Consider the following 23,362-nt stretch of genomic DNA (forward strand, 5'->3'; position numbering starts at 1 on the left):
CATAAGTAAGTTTAGAGCTTTCACGAGACTTTTTAAAAAAGTCTCGTCTCTCATCTTGGCATCCAAATAACAGACTTGAACGCCGGCAGGCCTGACATGTCTCCAGACAGCCCAAACTTCAAAAGTTTGCATTTGTTAGTCATTCAAAAGAAAGCAAGCCCTGACCCTTACAACATATGTGAGCCCGTAAATAAATAAATATAAGTGCAGCTATGTAAAGGACTCTGTCAAAAGGAGAGGGGCAATTGAAAAAGGGAGATTTATAAGAGTAAATTTGTGGGGAAAGATCTGGTTAAAAACAACAACATACACACAATCATATACTGCATCGTACCAGTTACACAATCTAGGGTGCTGGTTATGAGAGAATGACTGAGGGGTGTGTGTGTTCAGTCAGCACCCAGTTTTTGCATGAGGAACCCGATCCAGAGGGAGACCCACCCATGGACTGCATGATCCACGCTATAGATTTAAAGCGGTATTATACCACTTTCACCATCATAGCACCCCCCGCCAATTCAGGGAACTGTAGTTTAAGGGTGCTGAGAGTTGTTAGGAGACCCCTATTCCACCTATAGAACTACAATTTCCAAAGTAGTTTAACAATCTCTCTTTCCAGGGAACTCTGAGAACTGTAGCTCTGTGAGAGGGAATAAGGGTCTCCTAGCAACTCTTAGCACCTTTAACAAACTACCCCTTCCAAGACTCTTTTGGGGAAGCCATGACTGTTTAAAGTTGTATAAGCATGCTTTAAAGGTATGGTGCAGATGTGGCCATAGATTGCTCTTACCAAATTGGGACTAGCAATCTTAAAAGATTGCTGCCTCCCACATACGCCTAACTGAACCTTAACATCCTCTGTGGAGGCCCTGTTCTGGGTGCCCCTGCCAAATGCAATGGGGCAGGTAGCTACCAAGGAGAGAGCCTTTTTGGTAGTGGCACCCCAATTATGGAATTAGCCACCCCAGGAAGTTTAACAGAATAATTTCCAGAATTCCCATTATGTATGCTGCTGAGGCAGAGAAAACACTATGGCATTCCTTACATACATAAAATATTTTATTTTTTAAAAAATATAATACAAAGCTGCTATACCCATCGCTGGCGGAACATGGAATAATTATTACACAGTAATTAAAAACAGTATCTTTACACTAATCTGATGATGTACTTTGTATGTACTCAGATCTAGACACCGTAAGTTAGCCCTTCTGGATAGTGAAATTTTGGACATTGTCCATCCTTTTAAAGGGGGCCCATCCTTTCACTGTCGCCTCTGGGTCTTTTCATGAGTTAGTAAGAGCCAAGATACATGGTCAAGAGAGCATATAATGCACCTGGTGCTGGACCATACTACTTCGGAATGCAGGCAGTAGTATACTGGGAGATCAAATACTTGACTGCTCTTGTGTACGAAAGAAAATTCCTTGCCTGTGGAAATCTAACATGTTTTAATGCAGCCTTCTTCCTAAAATGCTAATGTGCCAGGCACAAACAGGTAAATCCAGTAACTGTATCACCTGCACTTAGCTTGCAGAAACACTCACATTTATTAAAAGCAGAACAAGTGATGAGACCTATCAAAGAGAACATCACCTGCACGTCTAACAAAGTAATATACGTTACCAAATGCAAGCACAAGAATAGACCTCCATACATGGTTTTGGAGAAATCACACATCAGCAATCTTGGCAAAGAAGCACAAACAACCTGCTTCAAAACATTTTTTAAATCCTGGTGGTCACTCTGACTTGCAAATATTACTTGCAAATATAACCTGTGGCTCTCCAGATGTTGATGGACTCCATCAGCTCCAGCCAGCATGACTATGGTCAGGGATGATGGCAGCTGTTGTCCAGCAATATCTGGAGGGCCACAAGTCATCCATCCTTACTACAGAGCAACCATTACATCCAGGGACATTAAGGGGGAACTGCTGTATCTTAACATCCCATCAACTGGAAGTTCCTATATTCTGCCAATATGCTAATATAGCAAACATTCTCCGAGCCAAAACAGCACCATCCTCACACAAGAAAGAGATATCTGAAGACTTGGAGGAACTCCACGGTTTGTAGAAGAACAGCAATATTTTATGGAAAAAATCCTGGGGTGGGGGTAGAAGTCAAGAACAGCCCGATGAAGACTGAGCATGCTTAATGGCCACAGAATGCTGGTTAATTATCGAGGTGGGGAGGGGCAGAAAATGGGGTTGGAAAACAGAATGGAATGAAGTACAAAGGAAAAGGGCATGGCTGGCATGCTGAACAGGAACATTCCGCATGGTAACATTTTCTTTCAAATTCCAATTTTCTGCTAGCAAAACTTCCGCAAGAGTTCAAAACCCTCCACCTGAAAACAGATATATGGCATTTGAAACAAGTTATGCAAACTGGGGTCTTGGGATGGGGTTTGCTACCTAATTCTGACCTGCTTGTATTCCAATAGTCTGTCGTTCAATCCCACTCTGCCCTTTTTTGTTTCCACTTCCTTTGGCACTTGCCGATTCGATCTGCTGGAGTATTTTTGTTGTTGGTTGTGGTGAAATTTTTTTTCGTAATTTTTAACATAAATCTTCTGTAAATGATCACAGTGTTCCACTTGGGTTTTGTTTCCTATTTATATATCATCGAGGGCCAGAGCTTGGAAAAGTTACTTTTTTGAACTACAACTCCCATCAGCCCTAGGCAACATGGCCACTGGATTAGGCTGATGGGAGCTGTAGTTCAAAAAAGTAACTTTTCCAAGCTCTGAATTCGAGGCAGATAATCGCCTTTGAGTCTGCCTCTTGCCTCGGGTTAATGGATGTTAATGACGATTGTTATCATACCTACACAGCCGTTAGGAATGCATCAATGCAGAGAAAATACAATTACGAAGCTAATTACGTAAAATCGGGGGGGGGGGGACAGAAAAAACATCCGTGCCAATTACAGCTGCGGCAAGAAACCAGTGCCGGTCCGAAAAGACAGTGGTCTGTCGGATTCAGTCGAAATCCAGTACCAAGTTTGATTAGCAGATATTATTTTATAATAGATATTATTTTAGGAGAAATTGCTTGCAAAACTGTGTGCAGTCAAAACCACATGCAAAAATGTGATTAGTAGCAGAAATTCACACGAAAATGCTGAAGAATTTTCAGGAGGATTTTTTTTAATTGCAAATTGCTGCAAAACTGAATTTAAGATTGGAGAAATGAGAATGGAAATGACATTTTTTTTTCATCGTGACTTGGAAGCATAAGCAGGTGTAATTGTGCATACTAGCACTTTCATCTTATTGAACACACTTTGTCTTCAGCACACAGTATCCCACCACATTCCACTGTACACAACCGATTTCACAGTGTAAACATCCCTGGCATTAAAACCTGCTCCAGCCTGCCAGCATGGTGCAGGTCTATCAACCAATCACTTTCATATCCCATCCTTCCTCCAAAATACTCAGGGCAGTGTAAACAAGAGTTATCCTATTTTATCCTCACAACAACCCTGTGAGGTAGATTAGGCTGAAAGGAAAGTGGCTGGCTACAGTTACCCAGTGAGCTTCATGGCTAAGCAGGGATTTGAACCTGGGTTTCCCCAGTCCTAGCCCAGCACTCTTATCTACTGCATGGCACGGGGTCTTCACTCCAACATGACTCATCTCTCACACATGGCCTTGTAAACTAGGCCTTGGGTAACTTTTTTTCTTTCTGCCAGCCAGATCATGAAGATGGACCCAGAGTGAGTTGGGATGTCAATGGCCCTTCAGATGGCCATTGGCATTCAAGTTCATCTCTTTGTTCCATTGACTCCTCCAGGCATGGTATTTCTTCATGCTTTTTCGCCGAGCAAATCGGCAGATACTAACCATGAACACCCAAGAAACAACGTACATTATCACGCCCCCAACCTTGATGAACCACCTGGGTTTGGGCGACATCAACACGCAGTACATCAGCCAGGCCCCGACCCCAATCCTCACCCCTGTGAAGAGCACCACAAAGAGGAAATCCACCACATCCCCCACAAAAGTGTGGTACAGCCCTTTCTCCCGGAGAAACCAACGGGCCTGCAGGAGTGGGTTGGTGATCTCGCTGCCGAAGACGACACCATTGACCTCCGCAGCAGACTCGCCCAGGGCAAGGGAGATGGTGATTCCCAGAATGCTGACAGTGTGATGGGCCAGCATCAGTGCCCCTTCTGCCTGGAAATAGACACACCAACCAAGGTCAAAGAGGAAATAACCCAAGCTCATGCACAACGCATGGATCTGGAGGGTGGTGTTAGGCGACCCTGAAAGGAAAGGCAAAAATAAGGTCAGACTGAGTCCAGCCCATAATATGGGAAGCTGCCTTATAGCAACTTAGTAATCACTGGCCCAACAAGCTCAGTATCATTCACACCAACTGGAAGCAGCTCTCTAGGGTTTTAGGCAGGGGACATTTGCTGCCATACCTGGGACTTTCTGTAAGCAAAGTTGATGCTCTGCTACTGTGCTATTTATTTATTTATTTATTTATTTTATTAAATTTCTATACCGCCCCATAGCCGAAGCTCTCTGGGCGGTGTACAAACTAAAACTTCCATCTATGTCCCATCCCATGCAACAAGGAGTCTCAGGTGATACACACCATGGAATACCTTAATTTCAGCCAGGGACATTGTTAGGGGTTGACCAAAAACAGCCTCTAAAAGCCTAAGTTTGGGCCTATATTTAAAAATTAGCGTCTGCAAATATTATGCAGATTTGTCTCATGGGGTGTGATGGGGCTGCGTCTCTGTCTTTTTTTTTAAAGACGCAGCAACTCCTCTGATTCTATTTCCAGCCCCTGATCCAAGAGCTGAGCCACAGTCAGCAGAAGCATGTGATGAAGATCATGTGGAGGGGAACAGCATAGTTTGAATGGTTCCCCCATAATAAAAACAACCCAGAACTTCTACACTGAAAAAATGAGCATGTCAGGGAGAAGGGCCGGATCCGGTGACCTCTAGGAAGCATGCAAATTGAGAAAAGTTTATATCATGCACTTATCTTTACATAATCGTTTGTCAGCATGGGAAGTGGCCAATCACTATACAGAATCAACCAGAGCTTTCCCTCATGACCTTTGTTCATAAAAGCTTCTACATCATTTGCAAAGTTTGCAGCCTATTTGCCTATTGTTAAGTGCTAGAATTTTTTTTCAATGAATGTTGAGATTTTCAGGATCTTCAGCTACAAACCCATATCCAAATTACAACTTGTTAGTAATGTATAAAACTATCACGTTAGTAAAATACAGAATTACTAACCCAATGGCATGCAATAAATTCCATAAATTATTTTAATATTTCATATTGCCCCCTTGATCCAATACAATAGCTTTATTATAAATATCATGTTTCCACCACTCCCAAATTTAGGATCTTTTTTTCTTCTAAACTAAAAAGGCCCAAATGCTTTAGCCCAAGGATGGGAAACCTGTGGCCATCCAGATGTTATTAGACTACAACTCCCATCATCCCTGACCACTGGCTATGCTGGCTGGGGCTGATGGGTGTTGGAGTCCAACCATATCTGGAGGGCCACAGGTTACCCGCCCCTGAAATAATGGCAGCTTTATTTTCAGTCCCCTTCCTTATCACCCCTAATGCAGACTTCGCTGCTTTTGCTGCCTCCGTGATGCTTTCAGCAAGTGCGGAACCCACTTCTAATCCAAGGTAAAAGGGTTGTAGTGTACCTGGGTAAGACATAGGCCACGGGCCATCAATGAAGCCGATGTAGCCGGAGAGGCAAGTGGCAAGGACCCCGTGAGTCAGAGTGACCAATCGGCAGCTCCACTCATAGGTGCGGTCTTTGAACCAATGACAAGACCAAGTGTAGAGGGAGAACCAGCCAATCAGGCTGAAGGCCACCCAGAGGACCATGGTGGCCACCATTCTGTGATGGGAGAGAGGGGAGAAATAAGAGGTGTAAGAGTTAAATCCCTTAAATTTCGCAAGCAACCACACGCCACACACATGGGCCACACACACGCCACACACACTGGGATTGCTTGCCATAAATCACACCTTCTAATAGTGAACTTGGGTAGCAAGTGCCAATGACTATGACTAGGGGCCATTGAGAATTTGGAGAAACCAGAGGGCGATACCAGCATGCTCAGAGAAACTCCCAAGGTTAGCACAGTACAAAAAGATCTTTAAAAAAAAAAAAACCTATGGGGAAAACAAACACAATCCCAAATCACTGAGCATGCTCAGTGGCACAGAACGTTGAGGGTCAGTTGGGAAAGAAAACTAGAAAATTGGTTAGGGTGCTGGAATGGAGCATCCTAGAGGAGGGTATGTCTGGCTGCTCCTGCTCACTACTGAACGGCGTGGGAGGACGCTGATTGGTCATGTCGCTTCTGATTACCTGGTGGTAGGGAGGAGGGGGGAGGCAGTGGTGAAGTCGGTGCAGTGCAAATGCACTGGTGGCACCAGTCCAGTGCTCCCCCAATGCATCTGCACTGCACCAACCTCTCTGCAGCCTTGCCCTCCCTCTCTGCAGCCTTGCCCTCCCTCTCTGCTTCCCCATACACAGTAGCGACGCAACCTGCTCCTGCTACAAGGTGATGAGACACTGCAACATTTTGTTGCAGGCCCCCCACTTGTAATTTCTATACCTGGTTGCCTTTGCTCATGGATGAGCATTCTCAAATGTTTGCAAAGAAAAACCTGACACTGCAGCCTTTTATGCAGACCACTGAAGCCCCACACTGGAACACTGGGGGAAGGGGCAGGGAACAGGGCAACGGTTGGGAGAGGGAGGGATGGACACAGAATCATTTGTTCAGGCCAGCTGTGGGAGGCATCCTCCATCCTGTATGTGGAAATCACTTTGCCGCAAGAGCGAGCCGCAGGAGGCAGAGCACTAATCGGAAAAGAATCAGTTGGCAGGAAGTACCATAAGGCAAATTCTGGACTCCACCAGCTTCTCGCTGTAGTTTCAGAGACAGAACAGGCAATGTGCAAAAACAAGACAATGTGGATGCACCTCTAATGCAGTGCTGATTCGTTTCCCCCCCCAAGGGCCACATTCCCTTCTGGACAACCTTCAGTGGGCCACATGCCAATGGTGGGTGGGTTCGGAGTCAAAAGTGGGTGGATCCATGAATGCACATTTTTCCACTGCATAGTAGGGTCGTTTCTACACAGACACACTCACCACTCTCCATCCTTCATCCAGACCCCCAAGAGGCATTATTATTTATTTATGACATTTCTACCTCGCCTTTCTTTTCATGCTAGAAACCCAAGGCAGCTTACATATGGTTCCCAGGCGGTCTCCCATCCAGGCACTGACCAGACCTGACCCTGCTTAGCTTCCGCAGGGAGCTGGCCTCATGTGCCTTCAGACCATAGCCTGGGACCATTATCAGAGTTCAAGGGCACATTTTAGCCAGCGAAAACCTTCAAGGAGGGTACAAAGCAGAGTTGGTGAGGAGCGTGACCTATGGAGGGGGATGGGGCTGTGATGGGCTGTGGCCTGGAGAGTCCCAGGGGCCAGAAAAGAAGGCCTGGAGAGTGGCATTTGGCCCCTGGGCCTCAGGCTCCCTATACCTGCCATAAGCAAACTAGAGGCAAGCTCATGGGGAGATGACTGGCTGCTCAGTCAGGGAGCTGGATTCAGCCCCACCGAAGCCAGCAGGATGAAAGGGAGCTAGGAGGGCTTTGGAGAAGGGGCTGGCTTCCACCCGTGCGGCCAGCTGGTAAGTCCTGTGGTTGCAGAGGCATTGCCCACCTGCCCTCTTCTGCCTCCGAGTCGGCAACTTATGGGCTGTTCTCTCCTATAAAGGCTGCTTGTGCAGGTGGGCAGAAAAGGTGAGAGATTGTCCTAACCAAAAGCTCTGTAGGCTGAGGATGGTAGTTCTGATCTGGCAAGGGGTGTGCAGTGAAGGGACCGTGGCTCCCTTTCGCCTAGAATATCTGCAGAGGCAGTATAGGGCTCAAACTGGGGAAGGGCTATAGCTCAGTGGCTGTTTTGCATGTAGAAGGCCCCACTTTGAATCCCTGGCATCTCCAGGCAGAGATGGGAATGTCCCCTGCCTGAGGCCCTGGAGAGCTGTTGCTGGTCAGCATCCACAATAAGGACCTAGATGGACCAATGGTCTGACTCAGTTTAAAGCAGATTCATTTTATATATATGAATCTATATATAAAATTAGATTCCATATATATGAATGAATCTATATATGAATCTATACATATAATATATATAAGTAACTAAAATGTTTATAATATTTTAAAACATCAATCAGATCTCTCCCAGGAGCACTGTAAGTGTTGTCTCCATGGTATCCAGAACAGCAGATTGCAATTTCAAGGAAATGAAGCCAACCCTTTAACTAGCTGTCATCGTTTCCCACCTCAGCAAGCACTCACAGAGTGTCTGGGGACACTTCCACATTCTCACTGGGCTAGAAAAACTATTTCAACTTAATTCAGACACAACCTGAGGAAAGGTCTGAAATTGCCAAGCGCCAGCAACACCTTTTCAAGGCACACAGGCAAGCAAATGTCAACCAGGTTTCCCACAATGATTTAAGACTATTTAATTGCACCACATGCAACATGCACCCTAGCTAAGCCCCATTAGTTACTCACCACATGCTAGAAGTGGTAGACCAGACAAGTTACTTCCAATTACTTTGCTAGCACTTTTAGTTAAGTTCTAAGCAGTCTCTTTGTTTTGAAAACTCTTTCAACACCCATATCAGGCAGAGTTACATCTGTTCCGATCACACACTTTCAAGCTTCCACGAGGGCTAAAAACTTCCTGGTTTAAATCGGAAGTTGTTAAACAGCTGCATTGGGTATCCCCTACCACAGTATTTCTGAGACAAGTGGCCGAGACCCACCAGCAGGCCTTGGACCACTTTCAAGTGCCAGTTTGCCAATTGGCTCCATGTTGTATGTTGCACCTCTCACCGTCACCCCTGATCATTGGCCATGATGGTTGGCGCTCATGGGAGTTGGAGTCCAACAGCGAGGTTTACCTGACGCCTCCACTGACATTTTACAAGCGCCAGATAAACATGTGGCTGCTTTCCCCAGGATTTTGATGGACTCCAATGTTGTCGTCTTGTCTGTTATGTAGTTGTGCTGCCAAAGCTTTTTGCTGATATTAGTTGGGCCCATTTTGTTGATTTTTTTTAAAAAAAATGCATGGCATGTGCTTTTAGTACAATGCATTTTTTACCTATCCTTATGATCTTAAAAATGTAAGTCAGTTTGCTGTGTAACAAGCAGCTAACAAGGTAAAACATATACCTACTTCTGGAGAATCAGGAGTTTCCCATCCCTACTCTGTCCTCTCAAGTGGCAGATATATTCCGCCCCATGGATTTAAAGCACATGGCTTCCCCCAGAGAATCCCGGGAACGATAGCTAACCCCTCCAGAGCTACAGTTCCCAGCACCCTCAACAAACTACCATTACCAGGATTCTTTGGAGGAAGCCATGTGCTTTAAGACGGCGTTAAATGCCACGGGTTGCATCTGGGGCCTTTTCATTTCAGCAGCAGTGTCTCAAAGGAGAGGAAAGCAGGGATCTTGACGCACGAGGCAGGCCCGCTTTCCCGAGCCCAGAAGCCCCTTCCCTCCAGGACTGGCGCTTCCCCAAAGGGGTGTGTGAGACGCTTTGCACGTGCTTAGAGCGTCTCTCCCATAGGATGCCTCGTCCGCTTCCAAGGCTGAGCCGTCCCTGGCGTTGAAAAGATTCGGGGCGAAAATCTGATGCGCTGCAAGGGGCGCGCTCGCGATCCGTGCCATCTCGGGGCATCTGCCGCTGAGCTGAAACGCCATGAGACCTTCCCATCTCCGACATCACGCCCGGACCAGGACTTCCACTCCAGCTGGTGATCCCCTGGTCCCCTCCCCAAAGATGCCCCCCCTCGCCACAGAGAGCTGAGCCGGCTCATCAGCTCGCCCCCGGCTTACCGGCCTGGGCGCTCGGCTTTGGGGAGCCCCCCGCGCGCTCCTTGGAGAGGTTACCTGCTCCAAAGCACCAAACAGGCCGCAACGCCGCTATCCCCCCGCGGCTTTTCCGCCTCTGGCAGCGAGGCGTCTCTTACGGAGATCTCCGAGCTCCAGGCAGCGACGATGGCAGCGGCAGGCGGAGTGGAGCTCGGCTTAGGGTCACCTGCTGGTGGGGAGGACAGATCGCAGCGCCGGAGCCAGCGCGTTAGCGGTGCGGTGGGGGAACGAGAGACTAGAAGAGGAAAGCCTCGATCTGATCAACCTTGATGTGATCAACAAGGGAGAACAGAGAGGAAAAGCCAGGAGGAAATGAAACGAGGGAAGAGGGACTTCGATGAAAGCAGAAAATTCTTTCCTAAGGTGTCAACGACCAGCCCCTTCTGCCAGAGCGCCAAACGCCCTTTCATTGCGCGAACTGAACTGGCCGGTGTGAGCCTTTGGAAAGGAAACTGAGCGAGTATCTGGTCGATAAAGGCGGAGTGGGGAATTTATTTATTAGATTTATATCCCGCCCTTCCTCCTAGTAGGAGCCCGGGGCGGCAAACAAAAGCACTAAAAACACTCTAAAGCATCATAAAAACAGACTGTAAAATATAATACAACATCCTTAAAAACATATTAAAACAAAACATCTTTAAAACAACTTTTTAAAAAGAAGCTTTAAAAACATATTAAAAAGTAATTCCAACATAGATGCAGACAGAATTGTGACGGGGGAGAGAGGAGCGATATAGAGTGAGGCCATCATTCATCTTTATAGATCCAGTAATAGAGAGCCGTGGGTGGTGTGGTGGGAACATAAAATGTTTCTTTTAGGGCTGTTGCTGTTGTAGCAGGACATCGCCCAGGTGAGATCAACGTGACCCCTTCAAAAGGTTTATTCATCCATCACCTGGCAAGGGACTTTACCTGTTCATCAAGGGAGATTTCTGGCAGATGGGCAGGGCTGAAAATGCCCTTGCTGTTCAGGCTGTTAAAAAAAACAACAGCAGCATTTTGACAGTGCATCAAGGACTCAGTGAACAAGGCCATCCAGTTTTCCTAGCAATTCCTAACAGCTCTGCACGCGGCTTGGCTTACTTGCTGGAGTCACCTGGAACTTGTTTGTTCTGCAGCTGGCTTCTTTTCCCATGGCTCATGCTCCCTCTGTGCAGGCTAACAACATGCTGTGTTACTTGCCGTTTGATGCCTCACATGGGTGAATATTATAATCTCGATACATGGCAGATAGGACTGGGCAGCAAGACCCCCCCCCCAAGGTGGGAGGGGGCAATGATAATTGCAGGGGAAGACCAGAGACTGAGGAGAACTGATAGGCGGGGCCATAATTTAGTGGCAGAGCACATGCGTTGCATAGAGAAGGTCCTTGGCTTTTGCCATTTAAAAGATATCCTGCAGCTGCCTGAGAGCTGTGGCAGGCAAAGTACTCCAGGGATGAGGAAGGTTTTGTACTGCCGGGGGCCACATTCCCTCAGGGAAAAGTGGTTGGGGGCCACATAGCAGGGAATGGTAGTGGGCAGTCCACAAATGTGGGTAGGGCCAAAGCATTCTCTCTCTCTCTCTCTCTGTCTCTCTCTCTCTCTCACACACACACACACTTTTCTCTCTGGCTGTGTGCATACTATACATTTAACGCAGATGACTTCCCTCAAAGAATAGAACTAGTTTACCCCTCTCAGATACAAATCCCTGCACCCTTAACAAGCTACAATTCCCAGGATTCTTTGGCACACACACACACCCTCATCTGCTCCATTCACATACACCATTCTCATACAAAACATAGGTGCATCTCTCTCCCACAGATCATGCTTCCTCCTTTCTCATGTCGTGAACTCCCACACACCACATTCTCACATACACAGTAGCTATGAAATGCGGGACTCAATGGAGAAATATTCTGGCCTTCTAACAAGCACCTGTGTTCCTATCCACCCCTCAGCCAGACATTTAGGAACAATGGCATAGGCTGATTGGAGTGGGGAGGGCCACTGTGGACTGATGGCGACCGGATTAAACAGTGGTTTGGTTCCATTGGCCTCTGAAGTTCTGTGTTCATGACATTCAGGTCATTAAAAGGCTACTTATTGTACGTGAAAAGCTAGTATTTATCACACCATGAGCCAGGTTGGATGACTATCTGCAGTCTTGACAATCCGATCATGCATAACTTTGACACCCCCATTGACCTGCCGCACACAAATAATTTAAGATAATTTGTACATGATGGAAGCAAGCACGCAAACCACACTTGTTTCCACTTGAACCTTGCCCAGATGCTGAGATCTCTGGGCATTTCCAGATTGTCCCAGTTTTAGGATGGGATTCAATCACATACCAGCAAATTTGGGTTACTCAATTACAGATGATTTGGAGGTCTTTCACAACAAGCTTCTCTTCTCCCTCCCCCCCCGTTGGATTTTTGCACCAAGGAAAGTGATTAAAAATGCACTGGAAAAGGTGGTATGACACTGGCTTGACACAATTTCATATGACAAATTGGAATGAATGCTCCATAAATAGCCAGCATCATCTAAGGGCTCTTCCAGGCTACCTGTTCATTGAGCATTCATTCTGATGAAACTGACCAAACAGAATTAAACTCTCTGCACATCAGCTGACACGCAGGGAGTTCAGTCTTGTTTTGGCAGGGGTTGGGTATGTGAGAGAGTTCCCCATGGAACCTAACACAAGGAAAGCAAGCAGGTAAAGTTGCCTTCCAAAAGCAGCAAAGAACACTTTAAAACAAGTGAAAGGTCCCAGGCTATGGTCTGAAGGCACATGAGGTCAGGACCCTGCTGAAGCTAAGCAGGGTCAGCTCTGGTCAGTGCCTTGATGGCCTGGGAACCATATGTAAGCCGCCTTGGGTTTCTAGCATGAAAAGAAAGGGAGGTTTTAAATGCAATAATAAATAAATAAATAAAATAATTCTCAAAGGCTGCCCTCCTGTACACATTTACTGCCTACCCCTATATAGGTGGTCTACGACATGTCTGCAAAAATGCAATTAAAAATGATACAGCATCTAGCACAGCACGTTACAACTGCTACAACAGGCAGACGTCATTAAGTGGTCTGCCAGCATCCTTAACAATTTTCATATGGTCACGTAGGGGAAAAAGTTTGGGAACCACTGACTTACATCAGCTGGGGAAATCCTATTCGTGATACCATACCTGACAGGCAGTCATAGGGCGGTGACCCTAAACAGACATTTTCTACTGTTGCCCCTGTATTGTGGAATGCCCTTCCCTTTGTTACACCTGAAGCAGTGATTGTCAGCTGCTTCAGACATCTTCTAATGTCTTAATTCGTTGGCCCAGGCTTTCCCTGACCCATTAGATCAGACTCTGTTTGATGTGTTTGGATCCCCTGAATTCCTGTTTCGTTTGTCTTTGCACACTTTTATACTGCAGTTTTATTGGTTTTAGGTTGTTTGAATGTTATTGGGCTATATTCAACTAAGTCCTACTCAGAGTAGATCCACTGAAACTGGGGAACCATGTCTATGAACTTCAATGCTTCTACTCTGTGTAGGACTGGCTTTGAATACCATTGTTTGCTTTTTATATCAGAGATTTTTAAATATAAATGCTTTTAAATAAATGAATATATATGCAGAAGCAGGGGTGTAGTCATCCAGAGTCTCAGGAGTTTTTAGACCCTTTACTTTTCTGGGAGCAGAGTCCCAGTGTCTCCAGCATCTTGTGAGCCAATCAGCATAAAAGGGGAATGTCTTAGCTGCTTAGAAGAGTCTTCTAACATGCTTCCTTACATTTGGTGCTGATTGGAGCCAATCAGAATGAAGGGAGAGGAGTCAGCCACTGAGAAGTGTGTTCTCAGTAGCTAACACTCTCCCTTTTTATGCTTATTGGCTCCTAGGGATGTTTGTTGTGGGAGAAGGCATTAACAAGGATCTCATTCTCAACTCTGCAGCAGAAAAGGTGGCGTGGTGTGGCTATGACTAACATGAAAGGAACTTGCACTTCTGAATTTGCCACTGTACTACTGTGCGGAAGTAAGTCCAGCTGAACTCAGTGTGGTTTGCATTCAAGTAGACATGTATAGGATTGCACTGTGAGAGGACTAAGAATACATTTGTTTTCAATGAGCAAACCACTTTATGTTTAATTGCTTTATATAGAAAATATAAATAAATACATAAATACAACATTCATTCATACATCGCAAGAGATACATGATGCTTTTAATAAGCCTATTCTTTCCATGTTATTCCTACCTCTGGTACCAACGTTTCTTTTAAAGAAGTAATGTCCAGGAATGCATCTACTTTGTTATCTGAGGTATTACTGTATAGTAGCTGGCAACCGACACCCTAGCCAGGAACCAATCCAGCCCCACTGAAGCTAAGAGGGAAGATAGGAACAGCTGCAGCTTTGGGGGACTGGAGAAGACCTGCCCTGGGAGTGAGTATCTGAGCATCCAGGTGCATGCTTGCTCCTCTGGGTTGCTGTCTCTTGACAGTTCTGCAAGGACTGGGACCCCCTTTCTGGCCCTGACTCCAGAGAGAGACTGCAGTCAATCTTGCATCCGCTCCTGGTTGGGTCAGGGGGCATAAAAGCCCGGCTGCCCTTGGGCAGCAGGTCTGCCGCTGATGGGGGTGCTACCAAAGGGGGTTGCCCCTTTGGGAGTTCTGCAGGCAAGGGCACTACCCCCTTCTATTTTTTTTTTTAAAACCAATCTAGAGGAGATTGGTAGTGGGTATGCTGCATGTGTAGTTCCTGCGCAGGGTGAAAGCCTGTGCAGTGAACTGAATGATGGGAGAAAGTCGCCAGATGCCTTTAGGGTGAGAGTCTGTAACTGGCAGAAAGCTGGCCCTCCCTGGGTGTGAGACAGAGGGGGAGTAGATGTGCCCTGTGTGAAAGATATTGAGTGGCTCTGACTGTTCCCAATTCTCACAGAGGCCTGCTGGGATAATTGGCTCAGGTAGGTTTTGTTGGTGGGCTCTTGTTGGGTCCGTATCAGGGGTTTAGGAGTAATCTTAGTAAGGAGGGACATGGGTGATGCCACCCCAATTTCAGTGATCATGGGTAGAGGGAGGTATAGCCAGGGGAGGTGGTGAACTACCATAGAAGATGAGGGTAAGTCTATCTACGCCTTGTTCCTCGCTCCCACTCCTCTCATGGATGGGTTCCTTGTTGCTCATTTGCTGTGCGCACTGCCCACTGTGTGCTGTTGTTTAATGCCAGATCGGTACACAATAAGACCACACTCATCCATGATTTGATCATGGATGGAGGTGCCAATCTGGTGTGCATTACCGAGACCTGGGTGGGTGAGCTGGGAGGCACTGAGAGTTGTTGAGACACCCCTCTTCCCCTCGAGCTACAATTTCCAGAGTGGTGTAACAATCAATCCCTCTTCCTAGGGATCTCTGGGAAATGTAACTTTGTGAAGGGAATAGGGGTCTCCTAGCAACTCTCAGCACTCTTAACAAACTACAGCTCCCAGGATTCTTAGGTGGAAGCCATGACTGTTAAGGTGACATAAGAGTGCTTTAAATGCATGGTGTGGATGTGAACTCAGTCCCTTCCCTCTCAGTGTGACCATTTCTTTTCAGGGTAGATAAGAGGGAGTCTAGTGGCTTTCCAAGTTATACCTAAGAGTATTTCCTTTGAAATTACTTGTGTGTGTATGTGTGTGTTTTGCTAGTGGCACAGGGTCTCTTGGTTTTCTGAATAATCCAGATGTTGACACCCTCCAGCCTGGCTGAATCCACAATTGGAAAACTTCCCAAGTTGTAATGAAGGTTGTGTGTTTAGTCTAGTCACTATTCCTGAAAGTGTTTATTGGTGGTGCCGCTGTCAGCCCCAGGGGTGCCAAGTAAAAAAAGAAAGAAAAAGCATGAGGTAATCAAATAAGCAGATAAATATGATAATTAAAGCAAATTAAAGATTCAGTCTTCTGCACACGGTCCCTTAGGAGAAAGTCCCATTGAACTCAGTGGGGTTTACTTCAGTGTAGGCATGCATAGGCTTGTGCTGTAAATCTGGTGCGCAGTGAGGTAGATATTTCCTTACAGTACAATCCTTTAATGTCTGCCCAGAAGTAAGTGCCATCTTGAGTTCAACAAGGCTTGCTTGCAAGTAAATAGTGATGGGGTTGTAGCCTTTGTCTTCTCTCTATACATGCATGAATACATGTGTCTGTGTACATACACACACACACCCCTTGTCTGCCAGAGTACAAGGTCAAGGAAAAAATGCCTGCAGCTTTCTGGGAGTTTACTCTTCAAACCTAAGGCAGGCAACTTCTTGAGAAGAGAGTGGGATTTGCAACCACACCGAAACCTGAGCAGCAGGCAAGCCTCCTTTGAAGCCAGAGAGATGTGCCACCCCTAGAAGATCAAGGGTAGCTTTCTGGAGCAAAGGAAGATTAGCACAAATTATCCCCCTGAGCACAGGAGAGAGTTCTGGATGGCAGATTCAGCACACGTCAAGGTAAAAACCTTCCCGTAAAAGTCTAAGTGCTGAAACCGATAGGGCCACCTGCAATCCTTTTATCCATGCTTTTTGGAAATAGTAGCTTGGAGATTCCCAAGCGACTTCAGTGACAAGAAACACCAGCGTTTGCTTTGACGTTTTGGGGAGGGTGTATAACTTTCATCCACAGTGCAAAGAACACTTGTGACAGCTGGAGCACTCTTTTACCTCCCCCACTGAATGCTGATGTCCGTTTAGGAATAGGAGCAGGGAGTTCATACAACTGTTAAATCCCTTGGATTTGCATTGCCAAGAAGATACATGTGCCACGGCCACTCTGAATGAACTGCAGCAATGGTCCTAGGGACTCAGAGGGAAAGGAAAGTTGTTCCTGGGATGGGAAATAAGTTGGGCAGTAAATAGGCATTTGTTCAGATGCAGGCAAATTATGACATTTTTCCTATTTCAATGCTGGCCTCATCTGTAGTAGTCAAACTGGATGACTTAAAAAAATAATGAGTCTGGTGCTATTTATTGCCAGGAGTGTGGGTACACAGCAGACAGGATGGTCCCAGATTTGATGCCCGCCATTTCCTCTTGAGATATGTTAGGCAGCAGAACCGGAAGACTGTCAGAGCTGCATGTCAGTGAGGATCGAGAGGTCTGGGATGTCTCCGGAGATCATGTTGGTGAAGCCAGGAACAATCCTCCAGTATGTCAATCTCTGTGGCATTTCCAAATAGAAAATGTAGACTGTACAATCCAACTGGACGGTTTCAGACAGCTTGGAGCCGCTGAAATAAAGCTGTGCCCTTTCCCGTCAAAGGCAGCACGCCTTTGAATACCAGTTGCTGGGAACTGCAGGTGGGGACGGTGCTGATGCACTCAGTTTCTGCTTGCAGGCTTCCCATGGGGATCTGGTTGGCCAATTCAAAAAATGAACATTGGACCAGATGGGCCTTTGGCCTGATCCAGCAGGGCTTTTCTTATGATGTTCCTAAAGGTCAAGAAAGCCATTGAGCCACCTTCCTGCTTTCAAAGGTGCTATCATCTGTTCACCAAACTTCCTCAAGCTCAGGTTGGCCTGTTCCTTGTGCATTCAACTGGATGGAAGATCCGTATGAACTTCCTGCCTTCAAGAAGCCATCAGCCCTGGGACTCAGTCTCCTCGGCCTGTAGCCCTTTGCTTTGGCCAGGCTTGTTTTCCTTGTATCTATAGCTGCTGTTCATATAAGCCCTGTTGCTTCAGTACTTGAATCAGCAGCCTTAAGAGCATAAGCACAGCCTGCTGGATCAGGCCAGTGGCCCATCTAGTCCAGCATTCTGTTCTCACAGTGGCCATCCAGATGCCCCAATGGGAAGCCTGTAAGCAGGACCCGAGCTCAACAACACTCTCCCCTCCTCCAGTTTCCAGCAAATGATATTCAGAAGCATTCTGTCTCTGGCAATGGAGGCAGAGCACAGCCATCTTGGTTAGTAGCCATTGACAGCCTTCTCCTCCATGGATTTGCCTTATCCTCTTTTAAAGCCATCCAAATTTGTGGCCATCACTGCCTCTTGCAGAAGTAAATCCTACAGTTTAACTGTGTGAAGAAGTACTTCCTTTTGCCTGTCCTGAATCTTCCAACATTCAGCTTCATTTGATGCCCACGAGTTCTAGTATTATGAGAGAGGGAGAAAAACGTTTCTCGGTCAACTTCCTCCATGCCGTGCATCGTTTTATATGCTTCTATCATGTCACCTCTTTCTCGCCTTTTATCTAAACAGCCTCAAATCCTGCAATAGGGGAGTCGGTCCATCCCCTTGGTCATTTTGGTTACGATCTAAGCAACCTTCCTCAACTGGGCTACCCTCCAAATGGACTACAACTCCTATCAGCCCCAGGGCCGTCGTCATACAGCTGTGCTGGCTAGGTCTCGTGGGTGTGTGTAGTCCATAACATCTGGAGGGCCTCAGGGTTGAGGAAGGCTGGTTCAGGGCTAGGCGTGTGACACTGTTTGTACTAAACATGTTATTGTAGCATTAAGTGTTTTTATACATTGCCTCCCTGTATTTGTTGTCGTAAGCTGCTTTGAGTATTATTTTAATTAAAAAGCGGAGTATAAACATTAACTAATCTACTTTCATGGGAAGTTTGGAATGGCACCTTCTCCAGGGAAAACAAGGAATGGCGTTATCCAACGTCGGTCCCTGAGACTGGCAAGCAGCAGGGCTTCTGGACTGGCTATGCCAGAAAAAACTATCAGGCATTTGGCTTCCTGCCCTTGCCTGGCTAAAAGAGAACAGCCTGCTCACAGCAGTTGCCTGCAATGCCCCTCCAAACAGGGCCCTAGCCCGGTCCTCACTATCTCTTCCTGGGCCACTGCTCAGCTCAGCCCTCCCCTCACACCCACACTTCTTTGCCATCCTTCTCAGCCGACAGCATCCACGCTAAGAGACCACCATGTTCCCCTGCTCTTCTGCTGGTTTTGCAGCAATGGTGGCTGGTGCCCATAGGGACTAGGAGGATGACAAGCATGGATGCCAATGACAGGCAGAGCCAATTCGAGTTTTGTCCTCATCCCCTTCCCTGATGAGTTCTCTGCAAAGCCAGCACTCAGACGAAGGAGGAAGATGCTTACAGCCCTGGACTGGTTGTAAGAAAGAAGGCAGGCAGGTGGGGGCTGGCTGAAACCAGGCTGAGGTTTGGTGGGGCAATGCCGTACTCCCTCCAATGGACCAACTTCCACTGGTTTGCAGGCTTCTTGTCTTTCTGAGTTAGCAGCCCTTCCTCCTGTACTGGCATTTTCAACAGGCCCTTTCCATCCTCTCTGTCAACTTTCCTTCAAGGAGAACGCCCACCCATTCTTCCAACAACAGCTCAGACTAATCTGGTCCTGAAGACCCCTCCTCTTTGGAATGAGCTCTGGAGGTCAGGAGTTCCATTTGCTTATTGCTAGATTAGGCACAACAGCCCACCTGAAGTCTGCATCAACATGCAGGAAGAAGTCCGTTGCTCTTGGGACGCTCCCCCCCAGTTCTTTCATTCCTCAAAGCAAAATATTTCTTCATTGCTTTCCTCCTGGCGAAACTGCAGATATCCAGCATAAATGCCCAGGACACGATGTACATAGCCATGATCCCACCTTTGATCATCCAGATTGTCTTGGGCGAAGTCATCACCGAATGTATGATCCATGCCCCCCCGATGATCCGCAGCCCCAAGAAGAGAGTCACAAAGAGGGAATCCACCAGGTCCCCGAGGAAGTTGTGGTAGTGCCCCATGTCCCGTAGGAACCAGCGTACTTGCAGCAGAGGGTTGGTGCTCTCGCTCACAAAGAGGACAGCATTGACTTCGGTGGCAGACTTGCCAAGCATCAGCACAAAAGCTGTGCCACAGATGCTCAGCATGTGGTGAGACAGCATCAAGCTGCCCTCGCTCTTGAAATAGATGCACCAGCTCAAGTCAAAGAGGAAGTATCCCAGCGTCAAGCACATCAGACGGACCTGATGAGCTGTGTTGGGGTGGCCTGGAACAGTGAGGAGAAGGACAGCTGAGTTTGCCATGAGTGGAATCCCAACATTTTTTTTAATGTTTCAAAATGATGAGCATTTTAATTTATAGATTTGTAAAAACGTTTTAATTTTTTTTAAAAAGCCTCATATCACACATGGAGCATTCAGTGATTTTGCTGTTTGAGGCACCAGACCCATTCCCCAGCGCTTGATCTCAAGCCTCCTCATCACCAAAATTTGACCGACCTCTCAGAAAAAGAAACTTACCCTGAGAAGAGAATTTGGGAGTGATATCAGATATCATGTTTTAGATATCCAAATGTCAGATTCTAATATAGAAAATCTGGATTTTGAGATGTACGCTGTGTGTGTGTTGCAAGCATGCAAATTCATGTCTCGATCCTGTGAGATCTGAGGTGTTCTTCCTTGCCTTGATTGCTTTTAGCTCTCCACCCTCAACCGTCTGCAGGTCTCTTGCCCTCAGGAACAGTTCCATTCTTTCCTTCTAGCTGCGCCTTATACCTGGAACTGCCCCATGTCTTTATGAGCACATCTCCCTTCCTTCCTTCAAATCCTTCTTCAAAACTCACCTATTGGTAAAGCCACTGGAACAATCTCCTAGTCCCTACAATATACTGCAGCTGAGCCTAAGTATGTGCAACCGACATAACTGCAAATCCTCCTTGTGTTTACCCTCCCTCCCCTCCCCTCCTTCTGTAGTTTTTCTTGCATCTGTTTCTAAACTGTAAGCTCCTTGGGGCAGCGTCATGTCCACTCATTCTTTGTAAAGCACTGTGTATATAGACGATGTGCAGCTGCTGATGCTGTAGTTATTCCATAGCTATGCCCAGAGCAAGTTCTTCGTTCTAAGCTCCCTCCTTACATGCTCTGGGAACACACTGTGGGGAGAGAGCCATAGCTCAGTGTCAGAGCATCTCCTTTGCGTGCAGAAGGTCCTGCATCTCCAGGTAGGCCTGAGAAAGACTCCTGTCTGAAATCCTGGGGGGCTGCTACCAGTCAGTGTAGACAGTACCAAACTAGTTGGAGCAATGGGTCTGGCTCAGTGTAAAGCTGCGTCCTATGTTCCTATGAACTGGTAGTGTGGCAAATTAAAAATGGTTGTGGACTTTCAAAGGCTACTGATGCTGAAATTCAAAATTCTCCCTATGCAGATAGACTGCTGCTGCCCGCAAGCTATTCTGCACTAAATCTGCTGGCAGTTGCTTACTGGCATTGCATGCCCCTGGTTTTATTCCCCACCCCAGTAGTATCTGGCAGCCTTACAGTGTTACACTAGAGGCACAGAGCCAATGAGAAGCCGCATCAGTGTCACTCTGGCTTGGCCTGCTGCCCTTACTAAGACTCTCAATAAGCTGATGGCAGGCTATTCATCTCCTACAGCACTGAAAGCATGCCTGATTATTCTACACTGAAAAGCCATGCAGTTTAACATTATTCTAACAACCCTCAGTATATGATATTCTGTTTGATGCCCATTTTGTGCCATTGCCCCAGTGGTGCCCAGGGCCCCTATCGCCCCAGCAGTAATTACACAAGTGAAGAAAAATGATTTGTATGTGGTGTCACTAGCTTAGATGGCACTTGGCCAAATAGCTTAGAGTAAGACCCTACTCCAAGGAATTTTTAAACACACCCACAAGGGCAACAGGCGCCTCTTGAAGCAGTTAAAAACCTAATCCTGGCGATCAGGAGGTGAACTAAATGCAAGAGAGGGCTTGCGAGGACACAGCAGGGGAGATGACATCCAGATCTGCAGGCGTGGAGCTATTCCTAGGGAAAGAAACGAGCAAAGGGCGGGGGCAAAGAAAGGAAAGTAGCAACAGATGGCAAAGATCGACATGGGCAGTCATCTTACATCAGGGTAGTAGCAGCACCGTATCCCTTCCTGAGCACTTGCGTGTGGCTTGCAAGCTTGGGGATCACTGGTTTAAGGTTCTAGTCCTCATTGTTATGTAATCATGGCAGGCTAGACCAGAGGACAGTAGTAAAGTATAGTGGCAGATTGAGAAATGCTGGGTCCTTTCATAATAGCCACAGCCACATCCCCTCACAGCCACCCTCCCTTCTAAGATTATACAACCTTCTAAGAATATAGAATAATCTGGCCAGGCCTGAATGCTGCTTTCTGCTTCTCCATGGCTGACTCACCTCCTTTCACTCTGATTGGCTCCAATCAGCAGGAAAGGGCAAGGAAGCATGCTAGAAGACTCTTCTCAGTGGCCAACACATTCCCCTTTCATACTGTTTGGCTCACTGGACACTGGAGGCATAGAGACCCTGCAGGCACCTGGCTCCTCAAAAAGTAAGGGGTCTAAGAACCCCAAGAACCTGGGTGACTACACCCCTGCTAGAGGATGAAGGCAAGAGGACTCAAGAGAGCTGGATGCGAGGTGCAACAGGAGCCTGGAGAGCCAACGGAGCCAGGAATGGATGATAAAGTGCAGGAGTAAGACATCTGGTGAAGATCAGAAAGGTGGCACCTGGGTTAGGGGAAGCAATGACAAATGGGAATCAAGGGACTGAGCTGAAAATCAGGAAGCCTCTAGTTTGAATGTTACCTCTGCCTTAGCCAAGCCACTCAGCCTCAACACAGCAAGCTGCCTACTACTGAGTCAGACCATTGGTCCATCTAGCTCAGCATTGTCTGCACTGACTGGCAGCAGCTTTCCGGGGTTTCAGACCAAGGGAACATTCCCAGTCCTAACTGGAGATGCCGGGAATTGAACCTTGGACCTTCTGCACTGAACTATAGCTCAGCGTCTCCCATATGCAAAATAGGGGGAATGACATTGACCTACCTTTCAGGGTCGTTGTAAAAGTTTCAAGATAATGTAAGTGAAGCTCTCTGAACATCCCAAAGCACTCTGTGTAACTGCTACATGCAATCCTCTTCATGTGATTGTAATTTGTTTAAAACTGTTTTTAATACTGCATTTTAAATTGTCATAACCTGCCCTGGAACCTTCAGGGGATGGGCAGGTAAATAAATCAAATTATTATTATTATTAATAATAATTATTCATACTCAGGAGCAATCGGGTCGCTCAATTCCACTCTCAGTCAAAGTCTGATTGAAGCTGCACTTTTGGGATAAGGATGGCATAGCAGAGTGAAGCGTAGCTACAGCTGGCGAACAGAGCAGTTGCCCCCGCCCTCCTCTTCTTGAACATTTAATCCCCCATTACCTCTGATAACCCTGTTGAACCATCTCTGCATACCTGCATGGGTCAAAGGCCAGGGCCCATCAATCAGAGCAATGTAGCCAGAAAGGAAGGTGACAATCAGCCCATGCATCAGGGTGATCATCCGGCAGCTCCATTCCAGGGTGCGATGCTTGTTCCAACACCAGAAGCCACTGTAGAGTGATAGCCAGACCAGAAAGCTGCAGATCACTTGGAGGATGATAGAGACCATAATC

At 46.8% G+C, this 23,362-nt stretch overlaps 2 protein-coding genes across 6 annotated transcripts; both read right to left on the reverse strand.

Annotated features, from left to right (window-relative positions):
- Positions 1–1,089: 1,089 nt before the first annotated feature.
- On the reverse strand, positions 1,090–23,231 carry LOC133368281 (TLC domain-containing protein 5-like). Of its 5 annotated transcripts, XM_061592305.1 has the most exons (4): positions 19,387–19,539; positions 5,705–5,904; positions 3,967–4,277; positions 1,090–2,352 (listed from the first exon to the last, which is right to left on the reverse strand). In XM_061592305.1, the coding sequence occupies exons 1-4, from the start codon at positions 19,452–19,454 to the stop codon at positions 2,317–2,319; spliced, it is 615 nt and encodes a 204-aa protein (XP_061448289.1). In that variant the 5' UTR covers positions 19,455–19,539; the 3' UTR covers positions 1,090–2,316. The 5 variants fall into 5 exon arrangements, with proteins under 5 accessions (XP_061448289.1, XP_061448288.1, XP_061448284.1 ...); XM_061592304.1 differs by lacking the exon at positions 19,387–19,539 and adding an exon at positions 23,163–23,231 and having other exon boundaries at positions 1,090–4,277; XM_061592300.1 differs by having other exon boundaries at positions 1,090–4,277.
- LOC133368783 (TLC domain-containing protein 5-like) lies at positions 19,476–23,358 on the reverse strand. The gene is made up of 3 exons (XM_061593396.1): positions 23,163–23,358; positions 19,554–19,937; positions 19,476–19,498 (listed from the first exon to the last, which is right to left on the reverse strand). The coding sequence occupies exons 1-3, from the start codon at positions 23,356–23,358 to the stop codon at positions 19,476–19,478; spliced, it is 603 nt and encodes a 200-aa protein (XP_061449380.1).
- Between the last annotated feature and the right edge of the window lie 4 nt (positions 23,359–23,362).

Source organism: Rhineura floridana, chromosome 12, assembly GCF_030035675.1.
Source record: "Rhineura floridana isolate rRhiFlo1 chromosome 12, rRhiFlo1.hap2, whole genome shotgun sequence".
Taxonomy (NCBI): Eukaryota; Metazoa; Chordata; class Lepidosauria; order Squamata; family Rhineuridae; genus Rhineura; species Rhineura floridana.